Source organism: Chrysochloris asiatica, unplaced genomic scaffold, assembly GCF_000296735.1.
Source record: "Chrysochloris asiatica unplaced genomic scaffold, ChrAsi1.0 scaffold00123, whole genome shotgun sequence".
Classification (NCBI taxonomy): Eukaryota; Metazoa; Chordata; class Mammalia; order Afrosoricida; family Chrysochloridae; genus Chrysochloris; species Chrysochloris asiatica.
In genome coordinates, this window is record NW_006408641.1 from 7,132,322 (window position 1) to 7,154,386 (window position 22,065).

General features: G+C 47.5%; 1 protein-coding gene across 1 annotated transcript; it reads left to right on the plus strand.

Annotated features, from left to right (window-relative positions):
• Window positions 1–1,304: 1,304 nt before the first annotated feature.
• On the plus strand, window positions 1,305–21,660 carry STEAP3 (STEAP family member 3, metalloreductase). Its single transcript, XM_006868724.1, has 4 exons — window positions 1,305–1,796; window positions 3,368–3,895; window positions 11,707–11,871; window positions 21,379–21,660. Exons 1-4 carry the CDS (start codon window positions 1,305–1,307, stop codon window positions 21,658–21,660), a joined length of 1,467 nt encoding a protein of 488 aa, XP_006868786.1.
• The last annotated feature ends 405 nt before the right edge of the window (window positions 21,661–22,065 follow it).

Genomic DNA, 22,065 nt, shown 5'->3' on the forward strand with positions numbered 1-22,065 from the left:
TAGCCCTCCCAGTCTGCACTCTGGGTAGTGGGTCAGGAGGTCACCTGGAACTACAAAGGAGAAATGCAGAACCAGTCTTCCGTTGTGGAGGTAGAGGCTGGCTGTGGGCTCTGGTCCCCAAAGAAATGGACCTCAGTGGTCCGCTCCACCAGCTCCTGGTTCCTGTTTGAGACAGGGAGGTTTCCAGATCACTGTAAAGATGTACAAGAGGTTAGGGAAACTCTGGCACTGTGAGGTGGGACAGGAACAGATGTCCCCCGACTTGTAGAATGGGTTACATCCTGTGGCCCCTCTTCTCAGCACTCGCCAGGTATCTCCGGAGACCTCACTGTCCTCTGTTAGGTAATAAGATGGGTGGTAACAGTCTCTGTGGCTAAAAGCACAATAACATTGGGCAAAATAATGCTATCATGTCCTTTGGAGTCACGTCTAACACGTAGCCACCCTGTATAGGGCTTCCAAGTCTGTAAATCTCCGCTGGAGCCGAAAGCCTCATTGTTCTCCCACAGAGCTGCTGGTGGGCTTGAACTGCCAACCTTGTGATTTGAGAGGTCCAGTTTGTATCCTACAGAGACACCGCACTCCCGGACATCATAATAGTACTTACTTTATAGGGTTGTGAGGGTTAAATGACAGTCGCTCTTGGAAAGCACTTGGAGCAGCATGTGGCACATAGTTAGCTGCTATCATGCCCACGGCATCTCCATGCACAACAGACGAAGATGCTGCTTGGTTCTGTGCCATCCTGTGGTAGCTGGCAGATAAAACTGTTATGATCACAGAGTTTTAACTGGCTCGCTTTCACATGTAGATCAACAGGCCTTACTTCCTGGACTGTCTTAATCTGTAAACTCTACTGAAGCCTATTCAGCATCAGACCAACAAACAGGCCCTCACCGATGAGATGAATTGGCCAGGACTTGAACCCAGGTCTCCCGCATGGGAGATGAGAACTCAACCACTGAAACAACGCTGTTGTTGTTGTTAAGTGCTGTGAAGTCCGTTCCGACTCATAACAAGTTTGTACAGGGTTTCGAGGCTGTAAATCTTTACAGGAGCAGAAAGCCTCATCTTTCTCCTGCAGAACAGCTGGTTGTTTCGAACTGCTGACCTTAAGGTTCACAGCCCAATTTGTAATCACGATGCTACCAGAGCTCCTTAGGTTGGCCCATGGTAGCAATAAATGCCTGGTGAGTGATCATTTGACCATCCTGCATTTACAGTGGACAAGAGGAGTGTGGGAGCAGATTGTGGAGCTTTCCACTGACCAGGTTCCTGTCTTTTTATTTTTTCCAGCCACTAAAATGCCAGGAGAGATGGATAAGCCATTGATCAGCCGCCGCCCAGTAGACAGTGATGACAACCTTGCTGAGGTTCCCACTGAGGCCCTCAAAGTGGGCATCCTTGGCAGTGGAGACTTTTCCCGTTCTCTGGCCATACGACTTGTGCGCTCTGGCTTCAGCGTGGTGGTGGGGAGCCGCAACCCTAAACGCACAGCTAAGCTGTTTCCCTCTGCGGTTCAAGTGACTTCCCAAGCAGAGGCGGTAAGCTCCCCTGAGGTCATCTTTGTGGCTATGTTCCCGGAGCATTACTCTTCGCTAAGTGTTTTCAGTGACCACATGGTTGGCAAGATTCTGGTGGATGTGAGCAACGCGACAGAGCAGGAGAACCTTCAGCATCGCAAGTCCAATGCTGAGTACCTGGCTTCCCTCTTCCCCACCTGCACAGTGGTCAAAGCCTTCAATGTCATCTCTGCCTGGACCCTGCAGGCTGGCCCGAGGGACGGGAACAGGCAGGTATGTTCTGGGCGAGTCAGAACCAAGATAACAATAAATATGAATGGCTAACTTTCATTGTTTTCAGTGTACCCGGCTTCGCATGTTATTCTCACAAAGCTGCCGAGTTCCATTTTTTAAAGAGATGTTAATGGACTTACTCAAAGTTCCAAACTGGTGAGTTGGGATCAGAACCCAGTTCATATGCATCCCAAACCCTTTCTCTTTCAGCTGTGATAACTAGGCCTCCTAAGGGACAAGGCTGGCTTTCTCATTACTATTTCAAGTCAAAGAGAGGGAGTTTGCTTTTAGAATTGAACTCAGAAAGAAGAAAGTTACACACTCCAGTGCCAGGCCCTGAGGAAGAAAGCATGACCCAAACCTTACTGCAGTTCTTCTGCAGACTTCCAAGAACTGAGTAGATTTCTCAGAAATAGCCAGCAGAAGGGTTTTCTGAGGGCAGACTCTAGCTGCCTAGTATTTCCCCAGGACAGTTAGTGCCTCATGCCTTTCTTAGAGGGAGCTCTTACAAGGGAATCTAATGCCAAGAGACCACCTGCATTTCTCTGGAGGAAGACTGCCAGGCTCCACGAGTCTGTGGAAACTTCCTCCAAGGAGTCAAGGTGTCTGCTGCCCGGCTCTGTGGTGGAGGGTCGAGGAAGCCCAGCCTCCCCTAGACACAGGCACAGTCATAGGACTTCATGTGTGGATCAGCCAGGGAGCTGCGGGGTATGTTCGGTGGCCGGACTCGAAAGGAACGGAATAAATGGACAAGCTACAGAAGACTGGTGGGCCTTGAGCAGAAACCACCTCATGTGGAAAGGTGCACAGACCCCAGTTTTCTCCTCAGAAAAATGGGGATAATGGTCTGTACCTGGCAGGCATGTTGTGAAGCTAAGGGGTCATGTATGTAAAACCTAGCACATAGTAAATGCTCAGTTAATTTTGATATACAAAGTCAATGTTCGATGATCTGAGGACACTGGTGAGCCTACAGTGGGAGTTCATGGTGGGGACCGTGGGCTACAAGGCTGGGGTCAGCTTGTAGAGGACCTTGTGTGTCAGTTCAGGTCCCTAGAGTGCCAAGAACATTGCTGAGGAGACCCTTCTGGATTAGGGTGGAGCTGTAGCCATATGGAAAACCCAGTTTCTGGCCTTGAATTTCTGTTCATGGTGGTAGACCGATCTGGGTATAGACAGTGGTTGTAATTTTATAATGTGATGAGTGTAATGAAAGTCACTGAATTGTACACATTTTTACATGTTGAATTGGCACACATTTTGTTATATATTTTGTTGTTATTTAAGTGCCGTCAAGTCAGTTCCAACCCTTTGAACATGTGTGTCAGAGGACTGTCATCTCGGAGCTCTGCCTAGATGGGCAGTTGGCTTATGACTGTGGATGTCCATGAGATGGCCAAGATGTCCCACTGTTGAGTCAACCCTGAGTGTGCTCCTTGAGCAGTGGACATTCCTGGGCATGCTGGGCAGAGGCTGGTCCCCATGGTCTAGCCCCTGACCTCATCATGAGCTAGGTTTGATCTAGATGCTGGGGCCCCATCTGATGGCTCTCCCTCTTCCTGTGCCCACAGGTGCCCATCTGCAGTGACCAGCTGGAAGCCAAGCGCACTGTCTCAGAACTGGTGCATGCCATGGGCTTCTCACCACTGGACATGGGGGCTCTGGTGTCGGCGCGGGAGGTGGAGGCCATGCCCCTGTACCTCCTGCCTGGCTGGAAGGTCCCCACACTCCTGGCCCTTGGGCTCTTTGTGTGCTTCTATGTCTACAACTTTGTCCGGGATGTGCTGCAACCCTACGTGCAGGAGGGCAAAAACCAGTTCTACAAGCTCCCGGTGTCCGTGGTCAACACAACGCTGCCCTGTGTAGCCTACGTGCTGCTCTCCCTGGTGTACCTGCCTGGCGTGCTAGCAGCGGCCCTACAACTATGGCGTGGCACCAAATACCGCCGCTTCCCTGACTGGCTGGACCACTGGCTGCAGTGCCGCAAGCAGATCGGCCTGCTGAGCTTCTTCTGCGCTGTCCTGCACGTGCTCTACAGCTTCTGCCTGCCGCTGCGCCATTCCCACCGTTACAATCTGGTCAACCTCGCCATCAAGCAGGTAGTCCCGTGGGTACCCCTCCAATGTCTCCTTTGTTCTGAGCAACTGGGTTGGCACTGCCATGGAAAGCTCTACAGAGCGACCAGGCCCCAAAGATCTAGTCACACCAGTGCTGTCTGCAGTTTCTGTTCTGATTGACCAGGACCCATGTCTTATAAGTTCACTCTCAGTGAACTAAACAGACATGAGGCCCCACCCTCGTGGGCACAGCTAACTCGGTGGAGACTTCATGATATTATTGTTGTTATGTGCCGTGGAGTTGGTTCTGACTCATAACAACCCCATACAGGGTTTCCAAGGCTGCTAATCTTTACTGGAGCAGAAAGCCTCATGCTTCTCCCGCAGAACAGCTGGTAGTGTCAAACTGCTGACCTTAAGGTGTGCATCCCAATTCATAACCACTACACTACCAGAGCTCCTTGTTGTTGTTGTTATTGCTGTTGTGGAGTGCCATCAAGTCGGTTCCGATCCATAGCGACCCTGTATAGGGTTTCTGAGGAGTAGCTGGTGAGTTTGAACCACCGACCTTGCAGTTCAAACTGGTTTGCTGTCTGGTGCATTAACCCACAGCATCACACCAGGACTCCTTTGCCATCAAATTGTCTCCAACTCATAGCGACCAGATATACAACAGAATGAAACAGCACTCGGCTGGTGCCATCCTCACAGCTGTTCTGTGCTTGAGGCCATTGTTGCAGCCACTGGGTTAGTCCAGTTCCTTGGGAGTCTTTATCTTTTTTTTGTAGACCCTTGGCTTTACCAACCATGATGTCCTTTTCCAGAGGCTGCTTCTTCCTGATAATATGTCCAAAGTATGAGAGACAAAGTCTTCATCGTTCTGGCTATAAGAACAAACAACAGATTTGTTTGTTCTTCTGACTGTCAGTGGTCTTTCAGTAGTCTTCCCAACACTGAAGGCTATATATTACTGCTGTAGGAGGCATGGTTGGTGCTCTGTGTACATGGCTGGAGTCCTGGTGTGGCACTGTAGGAAAAGCACTGGACTGGTATGTCAGTTTGAACACCGGTTGGCTCATTAGAAACCCTATACAGGGTCCCTGTGAATCAGTGTCCTGATGATGGCTCTTACCAATAACAACATGTCTTAACCTTTATCTCAGCCTTCAGGCAGGTGCTATACTATCTTTTATAGATAAGAAAAACTGGCAGAGAGAGAAAAGTAACTTGACCAAAGTCACGCAGCCAATATGTGTCAGAGCTGGGATTCAGATCTAGCTGATGCCCTTCAGATCCATGCTCATATCCGTAAAACAGACCCAAGTGAACAGTTCTTCAGTCAGTTATCCTGTGACGACGTCATTCATCCATTGACCACATGCCTACAGGGTGGTGTGGAGGCCAGAGCCCTGTACTCTTGTCCTTGGTATCACAGACTTTGAGCAAATGACAGTCTGGCTTTTGTCCTCTGGGCCCTAATGTGTACATCACGGTTTCTCCTAGTGCTAATGCTTTTGATGATCTTTGATGATATTTTCTTAGCCATTTTGGAAAAGAGTCACGCACAGGGACTTAACACTTGTTCTGTGGTGTTCCAAGGGGAGGACTAGGGCTGGCGTGTGTATGACAGGGTACAAGTGGCTAGAGGGAGGCAGGGGCTTAATGCAGGGCAGCCTAGGAAGGACGGGCTGCCCAAGTCTAGATGACTGCTTATAGTTATATTAGATTTCTGGGATCAGCAGTGCCCTCAGGTTCTGGGACTTTGGGCATCTGGTGCTATTCCCACACAGCAGCCCCGTGGTGGTTCCTGTGGGATGAGTGACTGTCCAGTCTGTTCTTGGCTGTCTCACTACATGACCTTTTTCCTGGTCACTGGCCTGGGCCTTCTGGATAGACAGAGCTTATTAGTCTAGGCACAGAAAGGCCTTTCTCTACTGACCCCCCAGTTTTGGAGGGAATTTTGTATCCCAGCTGTGGAGAAAGTCCTGAGCCCATGTTTATTAGCAGTATTATTACCAAAAATAGCCAATATTTGTGTAGAACGTTCTTACTTGGCTTGTGTGGTTGAAATACATTTCAAGGTCAAAATCAAAACCCACACAGTTTTCCTCTCCCCTAGCTCAAATCTTGTAATCTGCACCCAGCTACCTCAGAGAACCGTCTAAAGCTTTCATCCAACCTTGTTGTTTACCCACCTCCTCTTGTCCTCAGGATGAAAGAGCCAAGCGGCTTTGCTGTCTCTTCAGGCACCTCTCCCCCATGCCTCCTGTGACTCATCACACCCAATTCCCATACTGTCCCCTGAACTGGCAGAGCTCTCTATCCAGGCTGTCTTTGGCTTACAATACCCACCCTGGGATAGTTTGACAGCTTGGCAAACTCCTATTCTTCCTTCAGAACTCTGTTAAACATCCTGTCTTCCTTTCTCTTCCCCCAAAGTCACCTCTGTCATCTACTGTGTCTTGTACATACTTCTGTCATTTTTCATCCACATCAATTGGTAGCCATCTACTGGCACATCTCTCTCCTCTATCCCACACCCAGTTCCCTGACAGCAGAGACTAGCACTTACTCACCTGAGGCCCCAGTCCCTAATGCAGATTCTCAGTGCATGTGCATTGACTGACTGATTATAAATTAGCCTCCATGAAACCAACACCACACTCTGCTCGGAGCTGTCCCTCATGGGACAAGAAGCAGGCTAACTACTCCTCTATGACAATATCTCTAGCCATTTATTAAGCATCTACTGTGTGCTGGTCACATGCTGCTTGCTTCACTAACATCATCCTTTTATCCTTGCAGTAACATAGTGAGAGAAGTCTCATAACTTTCCCCAGTGGCAGAATCGGCATCAGAACCCAGACCTTTGGGGCCACAAAGAAATTTCGTCCACCACTGCAGACTGCTCTGGGTTTGACTGTGTGTGGGCACTGCACTCTTCCCATGGAGCATGAAAAGGGGCCAATGCCGATCCTGTCCTTCAACAGCTAGCCCGTGACATAAAGGGGAAGCAAATCCCTCAAAACCTTCATCTCTTATTGATGACCACTCTTCCTGTCCTTCACAAAGGCAGCCAACTTGGGTAGCGCTACAGTAGAGGAATGGAGAACTGTGACATCTAGACCCAGTAACGGTCACTGTAGAGCCCAGTGCAGCACTGTGCCCTGTAAACAGCCAGTGCCATCAAGTCGACTCCACCTCATGGCCCTCTCATGTGTGTCAGAATAGAACTGTGCTCATGAGGCTTCTCAGTGGCTGATTCTTCAGAAGTAGATCAATAAGCCTTTCCTCCAAGGTGCCTCTGGGTGAATTGGAACCTCCAACCTTTCAGTTAGCTATTATAGTGCTAACTCTTTACATCCCCTCCCAGGAACTCTGTTGTCCTGTTCACTTGAGAAGAATCTCAGAGAAGGTGGCTCAAATCCTTATGCAAGTTCCTGGCCACCCATTGCCCCCTTGCCCATCACACCCCACCCCTTTGCTGCTTTCTTCCAGAAAGGATATATTAGAGGCAAAAACCAAGATAGTCTGCAAATGTGGTGTATGTGTGTAACCATTCAAATTCAGACTTGTGGCATTAACTGTCTGATCATGCCAAGACACAGAAAGGTCTGACTAATGAAACCTCTGTGAAGGTCAGACACAGGGGGTGACTGATTTCACAGCGCTGCAGAGGCCTGAGTGAGAGTTCTCTGGACACAGGGAGGACACCTCTTTGTCCTTTGTAGAGAAATCGCAGTCCCACTTTCTTAAGATGGGCTTGCCCGGAGTCATACACTATGTATGCCCAGTCCTTTTGTGGTATAAGGACAGAGAGCACCAGAGAGAGCCAGCCTACCCTAAAATAGAACAGAAACGACCTTTTTATTTTTCCAAATTGGGGGACTCTAGTACTCAAGGGATGGCAGTTTCTCAACTTTTGTCAATTTTGTCTCATGAACTTTTTAACCATGTATGCTCAGCCCACTGGATTCATTTTTACTTATTATATGTGGTAACTGGGCTCTTGTTATTTTTTTCCTGCTGAAATTGTTTCTCAGAAACTAGGATGAATCATTCTGTTTTGCAAGGAAAGTCTTGCTACCTCAAGCATGACCAACAGGTTCTAATGGAAATGCTGTACTTGTTTGGGGACTGAAATGAAAGGGCCAGCATTTCATGGTACTTCTCAGAGAATACCTGGACTTGCAGGAACGAACTCTATTCTCTGGTCTGGTTGGGAAACAATGCTGTAATGGAGGGGCCTGGAAAAAGTTCTTCCCTACGTATGTGATAAGTGTGGGATGGAGCTTGCCAGAGGGAGTTAGCTCTGCAGGATGGGCATTCAGGTCAGTGTGGGGAGAAGTGTGGGACTTGCACAGGCTCCCCAGTTCATATGTCCCTGCAGTTCTGTGGGATCCTGTGTGGTGCAGATATTGAACTTCTGCTGTTAACAGAGGTTTAAATGTCTGTATCTTAGGATAAGCTGGTGACACCTTAGGATAAGCACTGGACTACTAGCTACAAGGTTGGCAGTTCAAGCCCACCAGCTGCTCTTTGGAAAAAGGATGAGGCTTTTTGCTTGCGCAAAGATTTAGAACCAACTCGACAGCACTTAGCAACAAGAACAGCTGCTAATTCAAAGGCTGGAGGTTCGAATCCCCTAAGAGCTTGGCAGAAAGACCCGGAGACCTACTTCTGAAAACTCAGCCATTAAAAACCTTGTGGAGATCACAAACTCTATATGAAAATACCCAGGAGAATACATTTAACCAGGAATGTGAAGACTTAAGCAATGTACATTATAACACTGCTAAAAGAAATTAAGGAAGACTTAAATGGAAAGATGTTCCATGTTCATGGGTTAGAAGACTTAACCTAGCCAAGATGTTAATAATTCTGGGAAAATGGCAGCATAAACAAACCATCTCTCTTATCCTCCCCCAACAAATACAATGAGAAATACAAAAATGAAATGGCGCTCAGCTCTGAGGGACGCTGACTCAGGGAGAAGAAAACAGTGGGGAGCTGTAGACAAGCAAAATTCCACAAACAAATGATTCACATAAAGTAGGGCCTGTTGTTGTTAAGTGCCCTTGAGTCAGTTCTGACTCATAGCCACCCTGTATAGGCTTTACGAAGAGTGGCTGGTGGGTTTTAACCATTGACTTTGAAGTTAACATTAACAACCCAGTCCTTATCCTACAGCACCACACCAAGACTTTAGGGTAGGGCATTGTTGTTGTTAAGTGCCATTAAGTCAGTTCTGACTCATAGCGACCCTGTGTAGGGTTTCTGAGTGAATGGCTATTGGATTTGAACTGCTGATCTTGTAGTTACCAGTCCAGTCCTTATCCTACAGTGCCACATGAGGATAGGGCAAAGGGTAGGTAAATCTCTTCTCCCACCACTACTGCAGGCTGGATAAATGGCACTAGAAAAAGAATATGTTCCCTAACCACCTCACCCACTGCCTGTACAAAGAGGACCGGAAGTTTCTGCTCTAACATCAACAAGAGACCTTCCCAGGGTTTGGAACACTTCCTCCACCTAGACACTATGAGCTGCAAGCCTATCATGAATCGCTACAGAATCCCCTACAATGCTGTCTGCTCTCGTCGTCAACACTCTACCTGCCTGCCTGTGTGCTCTGTAGCTCAGGCCTTTGAAACCAATAGGACAGACCTCCCAGGAATTCAGCTTAGGTCTGTCTGCTCCTCCTTTTGGTCAGTGCTGAGCACTGGTGGGAGAGGCTGCAGTGCACTAAGAAGCAGACGTCTTTAGTGGAGACCCCACCCACAGCCAGCTGTCGGGACAGGCTCTGAAAGCAACAAGGCAGATCTTCCCAGGTGGGAGTCCATTTGGAGTGTGCCAGCACCTCTCCCAGCCAGAGTGTGACAGCCACCTGGTAAATGTTTGGTAATTGTCCTGTGCAGTGAAGTCACTTCCTATAACAACACTCTACCTGTCTCTGTGTAGCCCATAGCTCAGGCCTCTGACAGTACCTAGGAATCAGTTTGGGTCTGTCTGCTCCCCTTTCCAGCAGGCACTGGGGACAGCTTACTGAGGCTTTTGTATGCCAGGAAGCAGGCACCTTGAGCGGAGGCTACACCCACAGCCAACAAGGCTCTGATAGCAACAAGGCTTCCTGGGGGTCCATTTGGCGTATGCCTACCCTTCCCACAACTGTCTGCTGCTGGATAGATATGAACTCCCAACAAGCTTCTGCAGAGTGGAGCCTCTGATAGCAACAAGGCTTCCTGGGGGTCCATTTGGCGTATGCCTACCCTTCCCACAACTGTCTGCTGCTGGATAGATATGAACTCCCAACAAGCTTCTGCAGAGTGGAGCCAGGAGGTGGATCACCAACCACCACAGGGCCACTGGGGCTCTTCAGAAACAAGACATCTTCCAGAGGTCCATGTGGCAAGTGCAGCTCTTCTGCCTCCTGAAATGGAGAAAGCCCTGCCTGAACTTCTCCTGAAAACCAGCTCAGATATCAGCAGCCCTCACAGAACAGAGAGGAAAACCTCAGGCAAACCAGAGGGCAACACTTAGCTCCAAAGAGGGGTTGCTGGGTATGGGTATTTAGACTGAAACTGTGATTGCAGAAATAGAAGGGAAGTAATAACCGGAGAGGGGGAACTGCGCTCCCTAGTGGCCAGATTGACTAGTACATGGTCTCACAAGCAGTGGTGCCCACTGGTGGGCAGACTGACCTGGTGTGTTTGGGAGTCAATGAAAGTTCAAAATGAAATATGGAACTTTCAAATCAGTTAACTAGGGAAAGGGAAGGACTATCACAGAGAGAGAGGAACTGGTAAGCAAAGGCTGGAGGTGCTGTCTATCTAAGACTTACGTGCAGAAAGTGATATGGGCAAAAACACCAACTACTGGAGAAAGTGAACACCTTGAGAATTTCAGTGTCCAACAAAAAATCACAAGACACACAAAGAAGAGACAGTGGCCCAATGCAAGTGCAAAATGAGGGCCTATGAAAAGACATTGCAACTGAAAGGGACAATAACTGAAATGAGAAACACAATTTTCTTGGTGCTTCATGGCAGTGCCCGAGCTGTGGTGCGGACAGGCCTCTGTCCTCTCTGCAGCCCACAGCCCTGCACACAGTAGGCCCTTCATAAGTGCTCATTAAACTGTTTGATGAATAGACATCAGTTTCTGTTGCCTGGCAAGAATGAAGCTAAATCTATATGCCCCAGACAGAGGTGGGAAAACAGGGAGTCTGGTAACGTTTGAGTTGGAATGTTGAAGGGTTTGGTGTCTATGTGTGTCCCCTGGGTGGGGAAGACAAAGCATCCAGCGCCAGACAGTCTCAGAGGAGGAAGCCTGTTGAGGCTTTAGCAATCTGGCAATCTGGCTAAGGGGAAGCAGAGTCTGGATGACCCCTCTCTCCTGCCCTGGGATTCTGGGAGCCAGGAAACCATGTATGATGATCATGTTTAAAGTCTTTTAGTTTGTCTGGTTCCATACTCAGTTCCCATCAACAGTTCTGGCGTGCTGGTCCTCTGGTCCCGCAGAGGTTTCACAAACCCCCGTGGGGGTTTATGATAGCCATGAAAGAGGTCCACGTCTTTGGAGTCAGGGTCCCTGGTTCTACTCCCTGATCTGCCATCTGCTAGCTGTGTGTGGCCTTGGTCTCCCTGTCTTGTTTTCCTCATCTGTAAATGGGGACAACGGTATCTCTACCTCATGGGCTGGTTGAGATGATTGGATGAATTAAAGCACTTAGAACAGAGCCGGAGATGGTACGTTAAGTATTAGTTGGCCTTTCTCACCTCCTAAAGCAGCCACCCCACATCCCAGGGGCAGACTTTTGTCACAGTTCACTGTTTTCCCTCCACCCCTTTCAGGTCATGGCCAACAAGAGTCGCATCTGGATGGAGGAGGAAGTCTGGAGGATGGAGCTCTACCTCTCCTTGGGAATCCTGGACCTCGGCACACTGTCCTTGCTGGCTGTCACCTCGCTGCCGTCCATCGCAAACTCACTCAACTGGAGGGAGTTCAGTTTTGTTCAGGTAAAGCAGGCTTGGGCCTCCACTCAGGGCACATGTCTGCACCTACTGTACTGATGTGTACAGCAATATAGCTCATCCAACTCCCGGGCCTTCACATCTGAGTCTCCTGATAAAGGGACAGGTTGGAAGAAGCTCATCCTCCCACCCACCATATAGGGAATTCTGACATTAAGTGTGTGGAACAGTAAGAGAAGAGAACACTGAACCCTGGATTAAATATTCTCGGTATCTATAGTTCTTGGGTTTCCCAGACACAGATCCATGATGTGCAGGTTATTGGGCATTTTCTGGTCTAAGTGGGTGTCAATGTGCTAATGAGTGAACCTAGCTGAGGGCCCAGCAGCCTCATCTCAGGCCTGTGTTGTTCCCTTTAGCCTCTGAGTCATGTAGGGTGGATGGGAGGTAGTATTATGATCTCCAGTTTACTAAACTACCCAGTAAGTAGCATAGCACTTCCCAGAGGAAACCATTCCCATGAGGAATCCAGAGGTCTATTGTCAAATAGAAATTACTTGCTTCCCCAAAGAGGAGTCCTGGGAAGACACTGTAGGATAAACACTGGACTGCTAACCACAGGTCAGCTGTTCAAACTCACCGGCTGCTCTTTGGAAACTCTGTATAGGGTTGCTATGAGTCAGAACCTACTCAATGGCACTTAACAACAAGAGGAGTCCTGGTGTGGTGCTTTAGGATAAGCACTGGGTTGCTGCAAAGTCAGTGGTTCAAGCCCACTAACCACCCCTTGGAAACCCTGTGCAAAGTCACTATGAGTTGGAACCAATTCGACGGCACTCGGCAACAGCAACAACAAAGAGATTCAGAGTTCCTGGGGTTGCAAACGATTAACACACTCAGCTGCTAACTGGAAGGTTAGAGGTTTGAGCCTACAGAAGAAATGCCTGATGATTTATTCTGAAAGATGAGCCACTGAAAACTTCATGGGGTCACCACTGTATCCTTATACTCTTATACCCTAGATTGGAGGTAACTCTATGGCAGTTGATTTAAAAGACTCATAATATACTCTGACACCTCAAAGACCCTAATAAAGCCCACTGAAGGCAGACCTTGTTAGCCAGAGTGATTTCAGCATTAACCCTCCCTGTTTTGTCCCAGAAAACACTCCCCAAGCCAAACTTCAGAAAACGCTGCCAGTAGTGAGAGATTCTTTGGGTGTTTGTTCATTCCACAAACATTTATTGAGTATTTACAGAATGCCGCACGCTGTGCTAGGCCTGGGATACGGTGGAAAGAAAACAGGCAGAGTCTCGCAGCAGCTTACAAAGACAATGGAGATGGGGATGTGCTTGCATTCTGTTGGCAGTTGCCCATTGTTCTCCACACAATATGTGGTCAGCTCATAAGTGTGTAGGTGAGGTGGATTAGCTCATCCCTCCCATGGATGCGACCTGACTAACCCTAGGTTCTTCCACTCTGCTGCATCTGGGCAGGGAACAGCTAGACTGTGCATTCCCATTGCCACAGAAACCTGCAGAGAATGTTTTCTGTCCATTGAGAGAGCACTTAGTGGGATACTGAGGGGCACCATCACTGATACGCTATGTCACCTGTATGTGTAACAATTACAGTCCGTATTGCTGATTGGTGATATATAATGTGCCTTTGAACATAAGTTAAAAGGTGTGGCTTTTGAAAAATGTCTGTTTCTGAAACTCCAGCCCTGCTTATCTCAGAAAGTCTCTGGAGGAGCGCACAGGGCTGGTACACAGCAGTGTAAGAGGAGACTGCATTTTATTTATCTGCTGCTAATCCTCATGTGTCTCACACCTGCATCTAGGATTTTCCTGTTTTCGCTTGGAGTATCCAGGGGTGCCTGCTTCATCCACAATTAAAACAGATAGCAGGGTGCTGCTCTCACCCAAAGTGCACCTTAAGCAGCAGTAGATTATGTTCCCAGGCTCCAGCTGCTGGCGAAAGCCGGAGGATTTGGTTTGGTTGGCAAATGCTCACTGGGGCCTCGACAGCCACACTCTGCTTTACATATTGAACAGTCAAAAGAAAAGTGTTAAAGTCCTGCCTCTCTAAGAGCAGGGGCAATGGGGTGGTGGAGGGGAAGTGGGGGCAGGGGAGGAGGGTTTGTAGGGCCGAGAGATGGGCAGAAAAGCCAGATTTTACTTGCAGAAATTAAATGCCCACATTCCATCCATGAAAGCAAAGTGTTGTGTTTGCTGACAGTGTTTGGGATGTTCCAATTCTAGCTCTGCATCCCCGAGTCCCAGCTCTAGATCTGTGAGTAGATCGGCCCAGCTCCCTGAGCCCCAGTGAGCATGCCTCTACAGTGAGTCACAGTGAAAGGTTATGTGTGAAAGAAATATAAAAAGCCTTTTGTGATTAGAGTTTCTGCCCACATTTCCATTATCTCTGACTAAGCTTCCCGTTTCTAAGTCCAGCAGGAAGCCAGAGATGCCAGCCCCAGCATCAGAAAAGCCCAGGCCAGTGTCTTTAGACTGGCTGAAACATATCCCATAACTTGTTGCTCTTAGATCTATTTCAACTCACTGAGACCCTTGAGTTACAGAGTTGTTTTTGTTGTTGTGAAGTTCAGTTGAGTCGATTCCAACCCATAGCTACCCTGTATACGTTTCCTAGGAGTGGCTGGTGAACTTGAACTTCTGATCTTGTGGTTCATTGCCATTCAGCGCATTAACCCACAGTGCCATACCAGGACTCCAAGTTACAGAGGCCTGCTTTATAGGGTTTTCTTGGCTGTAATCTTATTAAGAAAGCAGATTGCAAGACCTTTCTTCCACGGTGCCTATAAATGGGTTCAAACTACCAACCTTTACTTTAATGTTGTATGTTGTTGTTGTTGTTGTTAATGTTGTTAAGTGCCATCAAATCCATTCTGACTCATAGTGCTCCTGTACAGGGTTTCTGAGGATATAAATGTCTGCAGGAACAGAAATCCTCATCTTTCTCCTGTGGAGCAGCTGGTGGGCTCAAACTGTGGGTCTTGTGGTTCACAATCCAATACTTATCCTACAGAGCCACCACACTCCCCTTTAGGTTAATAGACAAGTGCAAACTGTTCACTACCTGTTGTTATGTGCCATCAAGTTGGATCCAACTCACATCAACCCTTTATAGACCATAGAATAATAGGTGCATTTGACTTATCATGTTGGAGAAGAATGTTAAAAGTACCATGGACTGCCAGAAGATCAAACAAATGCATGTTAGAAATTTAATGCAGCCAGAATGCTTCTTAGAAGCCAGGATGGTGAGAGTTCATCTCTCGTGCTTCAGACATGTTATCAGGAGAGACCAGTCCTGGAGAAGGACATCATGCTTGGTAAAATAGAGGGTCAGCAATAAAGAGGAAAACCCCCAATGAGATGGACTGGCACAATGGCAGCAGCAGTGGGTTCAAGCGTAACGATTATGAGAATGGCGCAGGACCGGGTTGTTTTGTGCATAGGATTGCTATGAGTCAGAATTGACAGCACCTAACACCAGCCATTGGACAGTGAATAAGGAAGATCATAGAAGAATTGATGCCTTTGAATTACGGTGTTGGAGGAGAATACTAAAATTGCCATGGAGTGCCAAAAGAACCAATAGATCTGTTTTGGAAGAAGTGCAGCCAGAGTGCTCTTTAGAGGCCAAGATGGCTAAGCTTCGTCTCTCATACTTTGGACATATTGTCAGGAGGGACCAGTCACTGGAGAAGGATATCATGCTTGATAAGATGGAGGGTCAGAGAAAAAGAGGAAGACCTCCAATGAGATGGATTGGCCAGGTCACAGCATCAATGGTCTCAAGTGTGACAACAGTAGTGAGGTTGGCCCAGGATCAGGCATTGTTTCGTTCTGCTGTGCATAGGGTCGCTATGGGTCGGTGCTGACTCAATGGCACCTAACAACACCAGCAACAGGGTTCCCAAGGCTGTAAATCTCAATAGGAGCGGCTGGTGAATTTAAACCACTGACCACACAATGAACAGCCCAACATGTCAGCAGGGCTCCTAGGAACCTAGGAACCTAGGAACTCAGTGGATTCTGAAATCAATTTAGTGGGTCACAACCAAAACTTCTTAAATGAGAGAGAATAAAATGCCAAAGAAAATAAGACGGTAATGTACATGTTTTAAAGGAGCCCTGGTAGTGTAGTGGGTTACAACTGAGCTGCTAACTGAAAAGTCAGCAGTTCAAATCTACCAGCAGCTCCACGGGAGAAAGATGAGGTTTTCTGCTCCTGTAAAGATTTTTATCCACGGAAACCGTACACAGGGTCTATGAGTCAGAACCGACTCTACTCACACACACACACACACACACACTACCATTCATGTTTGAAGGCCAGATATTTTGTCAGGTGTCACATTGATTCAGTTGTTGATATATTTGTGTTATACACACAGTTGTGTACTGGGCAGTCATATAAAGTGTGAATCTTACTGAGTGCCATCACCAAAAAAAGTTAGGAAAATGCAGATTCTCAAGCATACTCTCTGAGGTGGCTCAGAAATCTATATTTTTGCAAGTTCCTTCAGTGACTTTTTTTTTTTTTTTTACTTGTGGTAAATATATATGTAACAATTTCTTTGCTTTTTCAATATTGTTATTTACATATACAATTCAGTGACATCAGTGAAGTCTATCAGGTTGTTTAACCATCACACTATTGCAAACACTGCCACCAAGCATCCTCCCCACTACACTCTCTACTCAGTCATGTTTGATTATTCACACAGGATTCAGACACCATGTTCACAGTTCTGGGGTTTATTAGGGGTGATAACAGGTTACAATTCAGAGTCCAGAATGTTCCTGACGCAGTTCTTCCAGCAGTGCCCACAGGCAGGCCTCTCGCTGCTAAGCCAATGTTACAAAGTTCTTTAGAGCTGCTGAGAACTGCCCACAGGGCGCACCACTCTGAGTTAAGCTGCTGAGAACTGCCCACAGGGCGCACCACTCTGCGTTAAACCGCCACCTTAAGGCATTCCGCTCTAGCTCTTCCAATGCAGTGCCTGGAGGTTCTCCACTCTGCTGGCAAACCTCCTGCCCAAAGTCACTCATCCTATTTGCTCCTTGAGCTGGGAAGTCCCCCACTCTAGGGTGTCTCATGCTCTGGCTCTTGGTTCTGCTGCTGCTATTCCTCTGCCGCTCCTCTGATGTCACAGCTTTCTGTCCCTTGGTCAAGGAGGTTCAGTGTGTAGGGGTCCTGGGGTCCAGAGGATAGACTCCACTCTTGTCTCTCTGCCTGTTTGATGGAGTGAGAACCACCCTTCTGCTTCTGAGATGGCTCATTTTAGACCCATTTTAGAGTTTTACATTTTCACAATTAACCCTGTTAACAATTCATAATGGATTATGATTCATAATCCATCTGTATCCTCCCCCACTTTCTCTTACCCAGACCCATCAGGAAAAAGGCATTTGGTTGAAGGCATCAGGAAAAGACCATGGCTAGAAGTGACTTTAAATAATCCACTATACTACAAGTTGTTGTTGTTGTTAAGTGCCTTTGAGTCGGTTCCGACCCATAGCGACCCTGTACAGGGTTTCCGAGGGTGTAAATCCTTAAGGGAGTAGAAAGCCTCATCTTTCTCCCGCGGAGCAGCTGGTAGTTTCGAACCGCTGACCTTAAGGTTCACAGCCCGATTCGTAACAACTGCCAAATTGTCCCATCACCCTTAATAGAAGCTCAGTGAGTTCCCATGTCCCCTCTCTCTCACCTGCCCCTAGTAACCACTAATGAACTTTGGTTTCTATATACTTGCCTATCCTAGACATTTCCTGTCAGTGGGATCAGACACTATTTCTTCCCAGGGTGGTTCCTGAGTGTGTACAAGTCACATGTGGAGTCAGCACATTTGGGTTCAATCCCAATCCCACCACTCAGCAGCCCACATCGCCCTTGTGTCTGTGTCCACCTTACAGGGTCACTGGAGAATTCCAGTTGGACACAGTCATGGGCTTTTGGCTTTCAGGGTCAGCTGCAACAGCATATTATTCCTACAAAGAGTTGATTTGATCTGATCTTCATTACCCAATGCTGCTTTTAGTTTTTAAACATTGTTTTTGTTTGTTTGGGGGTTTTAATTTGTTTTTTTGTCTGGGCTAAGTGTTCCTAATTAAGCCAATTAAACATCCTTTGATTCCAAAACACCCAGGCTGTGCAGCTGGCTTGGACAGGAAAGTCTGGGCTTAGCACCTAGCACCTAAGTTCCCCGCCCCCCCACCGGAGCTAGAGGAACTTCCTGTGACCTTGGCCCCTCCAGCCACCTGCCTTAAATCATGACAGAGCCCAACGCTGACCCCAGCTTCATGAATGATTGCCTCCAGCCCTTTCACGCCATAGTAATTGAGCATCAGCAGGGATCACCCACGACCTAGCTGTTTTCTCTTTTGCTAACAAGCTTGCCTGTAATAAAAATGGCTTTGGCTTGGGGGGTCATTAATTGCTCCATGACAATCCCTCCCCCACTTTTGGTCTCCTTTGGCTGTTCTGGGATCTTTAAATTTTCCTGGAGCCATTAGGGAAACAAACTACTTGGAGTCATCCTGGCTTCCCACTAGGATTGAAAGTCAAAAGGCCTTTTGTTCTGATTTGGTTTTTGGCTCTCAGCCTTCCCTGTGAACCATTAAGCTGAGGCAGGAGATTCTACCATGTGTCATCATGAGATTTTGGATGACAGGCAGGCAGGCATGAAGGAGGCTCTCGCTGTTGCTGCTGGACCCAGGAGCAACATCCCACACTTGTTTCCATGATGGTTCACTTGAGTCTAACACTTGGGAGCTACAGGGCATGTTGTTGAGGCGCCACAGTCCCTGGGGGGCCCTAACTGCTGCTTCGCCTAAGAAAACTCCATGACACAGCAGCAGCATGGGTGCAGAGAAGGCCCTCATAGGATTTTTGTCCAAGGAGCACATAGGTCTGGGACCCTTCCCAACCAAATGCCTTGGGCAGTTGAGGCCCATGTGGACTTCTCAACTGAAACTAGAAGAGCTTAGGTGATTGTTGTCGTTGTTAAGTGCCGTGGAGTCAGTTCCGACCCATAGCAACCCTGTACAGGGTTTCCAAGGCTGTAAATCTTTACGGGAGCGGAAAGCCTCATCTTGCTCCTGTGGAACAGCTGGGAGTTTCGAACTGCTGACCTTGCGGTTCAAAGCTCCTTACGCTTAGGTGATTAGAGGTTCCCAAATTAGTGGTTCTTAGCCCTGGCTGCACATTAGAATCATCTGCTGAGAATTTAAAATCAACAGATGCCTGACCATTTAATTAGAATTTCTGAGACTGAGTCTTAATTATTTCCAAGCTCCCAGGTGATTTTTTAACATGCAGCCAGGTTTGAAAACCACAGTGTCAGATTCATAGACTTCCCACACACTCAGCAAATTCTAAAGACTCCATGGCAGGGGGTGGGGGCAACAGTTTGACGGTCAGGACACCCATGTTAAGGAATGTCAGGACGATTGACGGTTATCCCAGATGGTCAGTGCTGGGGCCCTTTTCAACCCCAATCATCAATAACAGTATATCTGAATTTAGAGACCGTTGGTGTGGTGCAGGTGTTGGTGCTATGTGATTTGGATTGACATTTTAGTAGACATTTCTAGAACTGACAAGGATTTGGTTACATTATGGCACTCAGTCAAGGTGCCTTCCTTTTGGGGGCTGGCCATGTTGGTATGACATGGGCACTGACTGAAGGTGATAGAAGAAAGCCAACTGTGGCCTTTCCTACCATTATGGATGGGAGAAGCTCCCTGATGTGGTCACAAAGTGAAGAAGAACCAGAGATGGATAGGAAGACTGCAGATTGGGAGGGTCTTTCAACAGCAAGTTCTTTTATTTGGGGTCTAAAATCCTGTACCTGGGGATCTGTCTATGAAATTGTTGCTATTGTATATTTTTACAAAAGCCAAACGAGTTGTCATCAAGTCCGTTCCAACTCATGGCAAAGCCATAGGCCAAAGTAGAGCTGTGCTTCATAAGCTTTTCAGTAGTTGGTTTTCCAGGAGTAGCTCACTAGCCCTTTCTCACAAGGTGCTGCCAGGTAAGCAGCTGAATGCTTCCCCTGCATCAGCAGAATCAACTCCCCAGAAACTAATTACAGTTCATGGGGCTGGTGTGCAGTTGAGTCGGTTTCTACTCATAGTGGCCCTGTACAGGGATTTTTCCAAGGCTGTAAATCTTTAATAGAAAGTGTCATCTTTCTCCCACGAGATAGCTGGTAGATTTGAACTGCTGACCTTGTGGTGAGCAGCACAACGTGTAACCCACTAGGCTACTAGGGCTCTTTGATTATGTTGTATTGTTGTTAAGTGCCCTTGACTCAGTTCCGACTCATAGCGACTCTGTATAGGGTTTCCAGGAGTCCTGGTGTGGCACCATAGAATAAGCACTCAACCTCAAGGTTGAGCTTCAAGGTCGGCGGTTCAAACTCACCAGCTGCTCCTCAGAAAACCTGTACAGGGCTGCTATGAGTTCAGAGCTGACTCAATAACACTTAACAAAAACAACAACCACTGATCTTACAGTTCAAACCAAACTTGTGGTCCCGTGCCACACCAGAACAACCGAAAAATTTTATTTTTGTTAACAAAAGCATTAAAAGCAATTATTCAGAACTCCATTCTTTTACTAACTGAGGCTCACCAACTGGTTTTGGTACTGATACAAACCCCTGTATCAGGGTCAGCCAAGAGTGCTGCATGTTAAGAGAATCAGACCTGCTTAGAAACATGTTCGAAAGGAGCTCAACCAAGCCAGTCTCCCTTAGCCACATCTCTGGATCAGGGCTGACAAGCTGGGCTCAAAAGAAATCCAGGAGGCCCAATTGCAGCTTCTGTGTGCCAGGCTCACACCCAATCAGTCAAGAGCACTCCGGCCTCAGCATGCTGCCACATTGAAATGAAAGCTTTGCAGTGTCTCTTGGAGGAATTACATATTGTTCATTGGTTGTTGGGTCCCTGGTATTTTCATTTCTTAGGAAGTAAACATATGAGATCACCATGAGTCAGAATCAACTTGATGGCAGCTGATTTGAGGTGTTTGGGGGTATGTAATGAAACATGAAAAATCAGCCATCAGAAAACCCCGTGGAATACAGTTGTCCTCTGATACATATGGATAGCCATGACTTGCAGGAACTTAGGCCAAATGATATCTGAAATGATTATTTTGGTTTTCTGCTATTCTAGTATTCACAAAACTAGTAAACTGTCTTTAAACATCATTGGACTCATTCCAGCTTAAGCCACAGGAGTATGTATAACACGTTGGGTATTGTATCGTACAAAGTAAATCCATTAATCCTTACACACTGTCAGGGTAGAAGCACCATTCCCATTATCTGCAGAGGAAATTGAGACTCAGAATGAGAGGGCCAGGATTTAGAGCCAGAGCCTGGGCCACAAACACTGCCTGCCTTCCCGTCTGCCCAGAAAGTCACTGAGCCATTGGGATGCCTGTGTCTCTCATTTCCCTGGTCCTCCTTTCAACCTACAGCCTAGTCAAAGCCTTCTTTTCCTCCTACAGTCCACCCTAGGCTTTGTGGCTCTGGTGTTGAGCACACTACACACGCTCACCTACGGCTGGACCCGTGCCTTTGAAGAGAGCCGCTACAAGTTCTACCTGCCTCCTACCTTCACACTCACGCTGCTGGTGCCCTGTGTGGTCATCCTCGCCAGAGTCCTCTTCCTCCTGCCCTGCTTCAGCCACAGACTCGCCAAGATCCGGCGGGGCTGGGAGGAGACTGACTCTATTCAGTTCTTGCTGCCTGCTGACCATGCCCTTGCCCAGAAGACAAGCCACGTGTGAGGTGTTGAACTCCGTGGGAAACAGACATGGGCGGGATGGTGCCATGAGCCCAGTTAGAGCTGTTTCTCTTGATTACGCACTATGGGTTAATTGCACCCAGTTGTTTGAAGTCTGAACTCCTGGAAACAATTTTACGCAGCAATATTCAGAATAACATGCATATGTGTGTGGTCTATATATGTACATATGTTTCATATATATAAAACGGGACTTGCAATTATAATTATTAGCTAAAAAATGTAGTCCCTGAGAACTCAGCTGATGGATTTAAAAGCAAGGGCCTGGTGTGAGGAGAGTAGCACATTGCACTATTGTGGCATTTGCAGATACACCACAAAAAAGGTAGTGAGAGCTTGACACTTTGCTGGTTTGTTCCACTTGGACTGTCCCAACACCCATTTTACT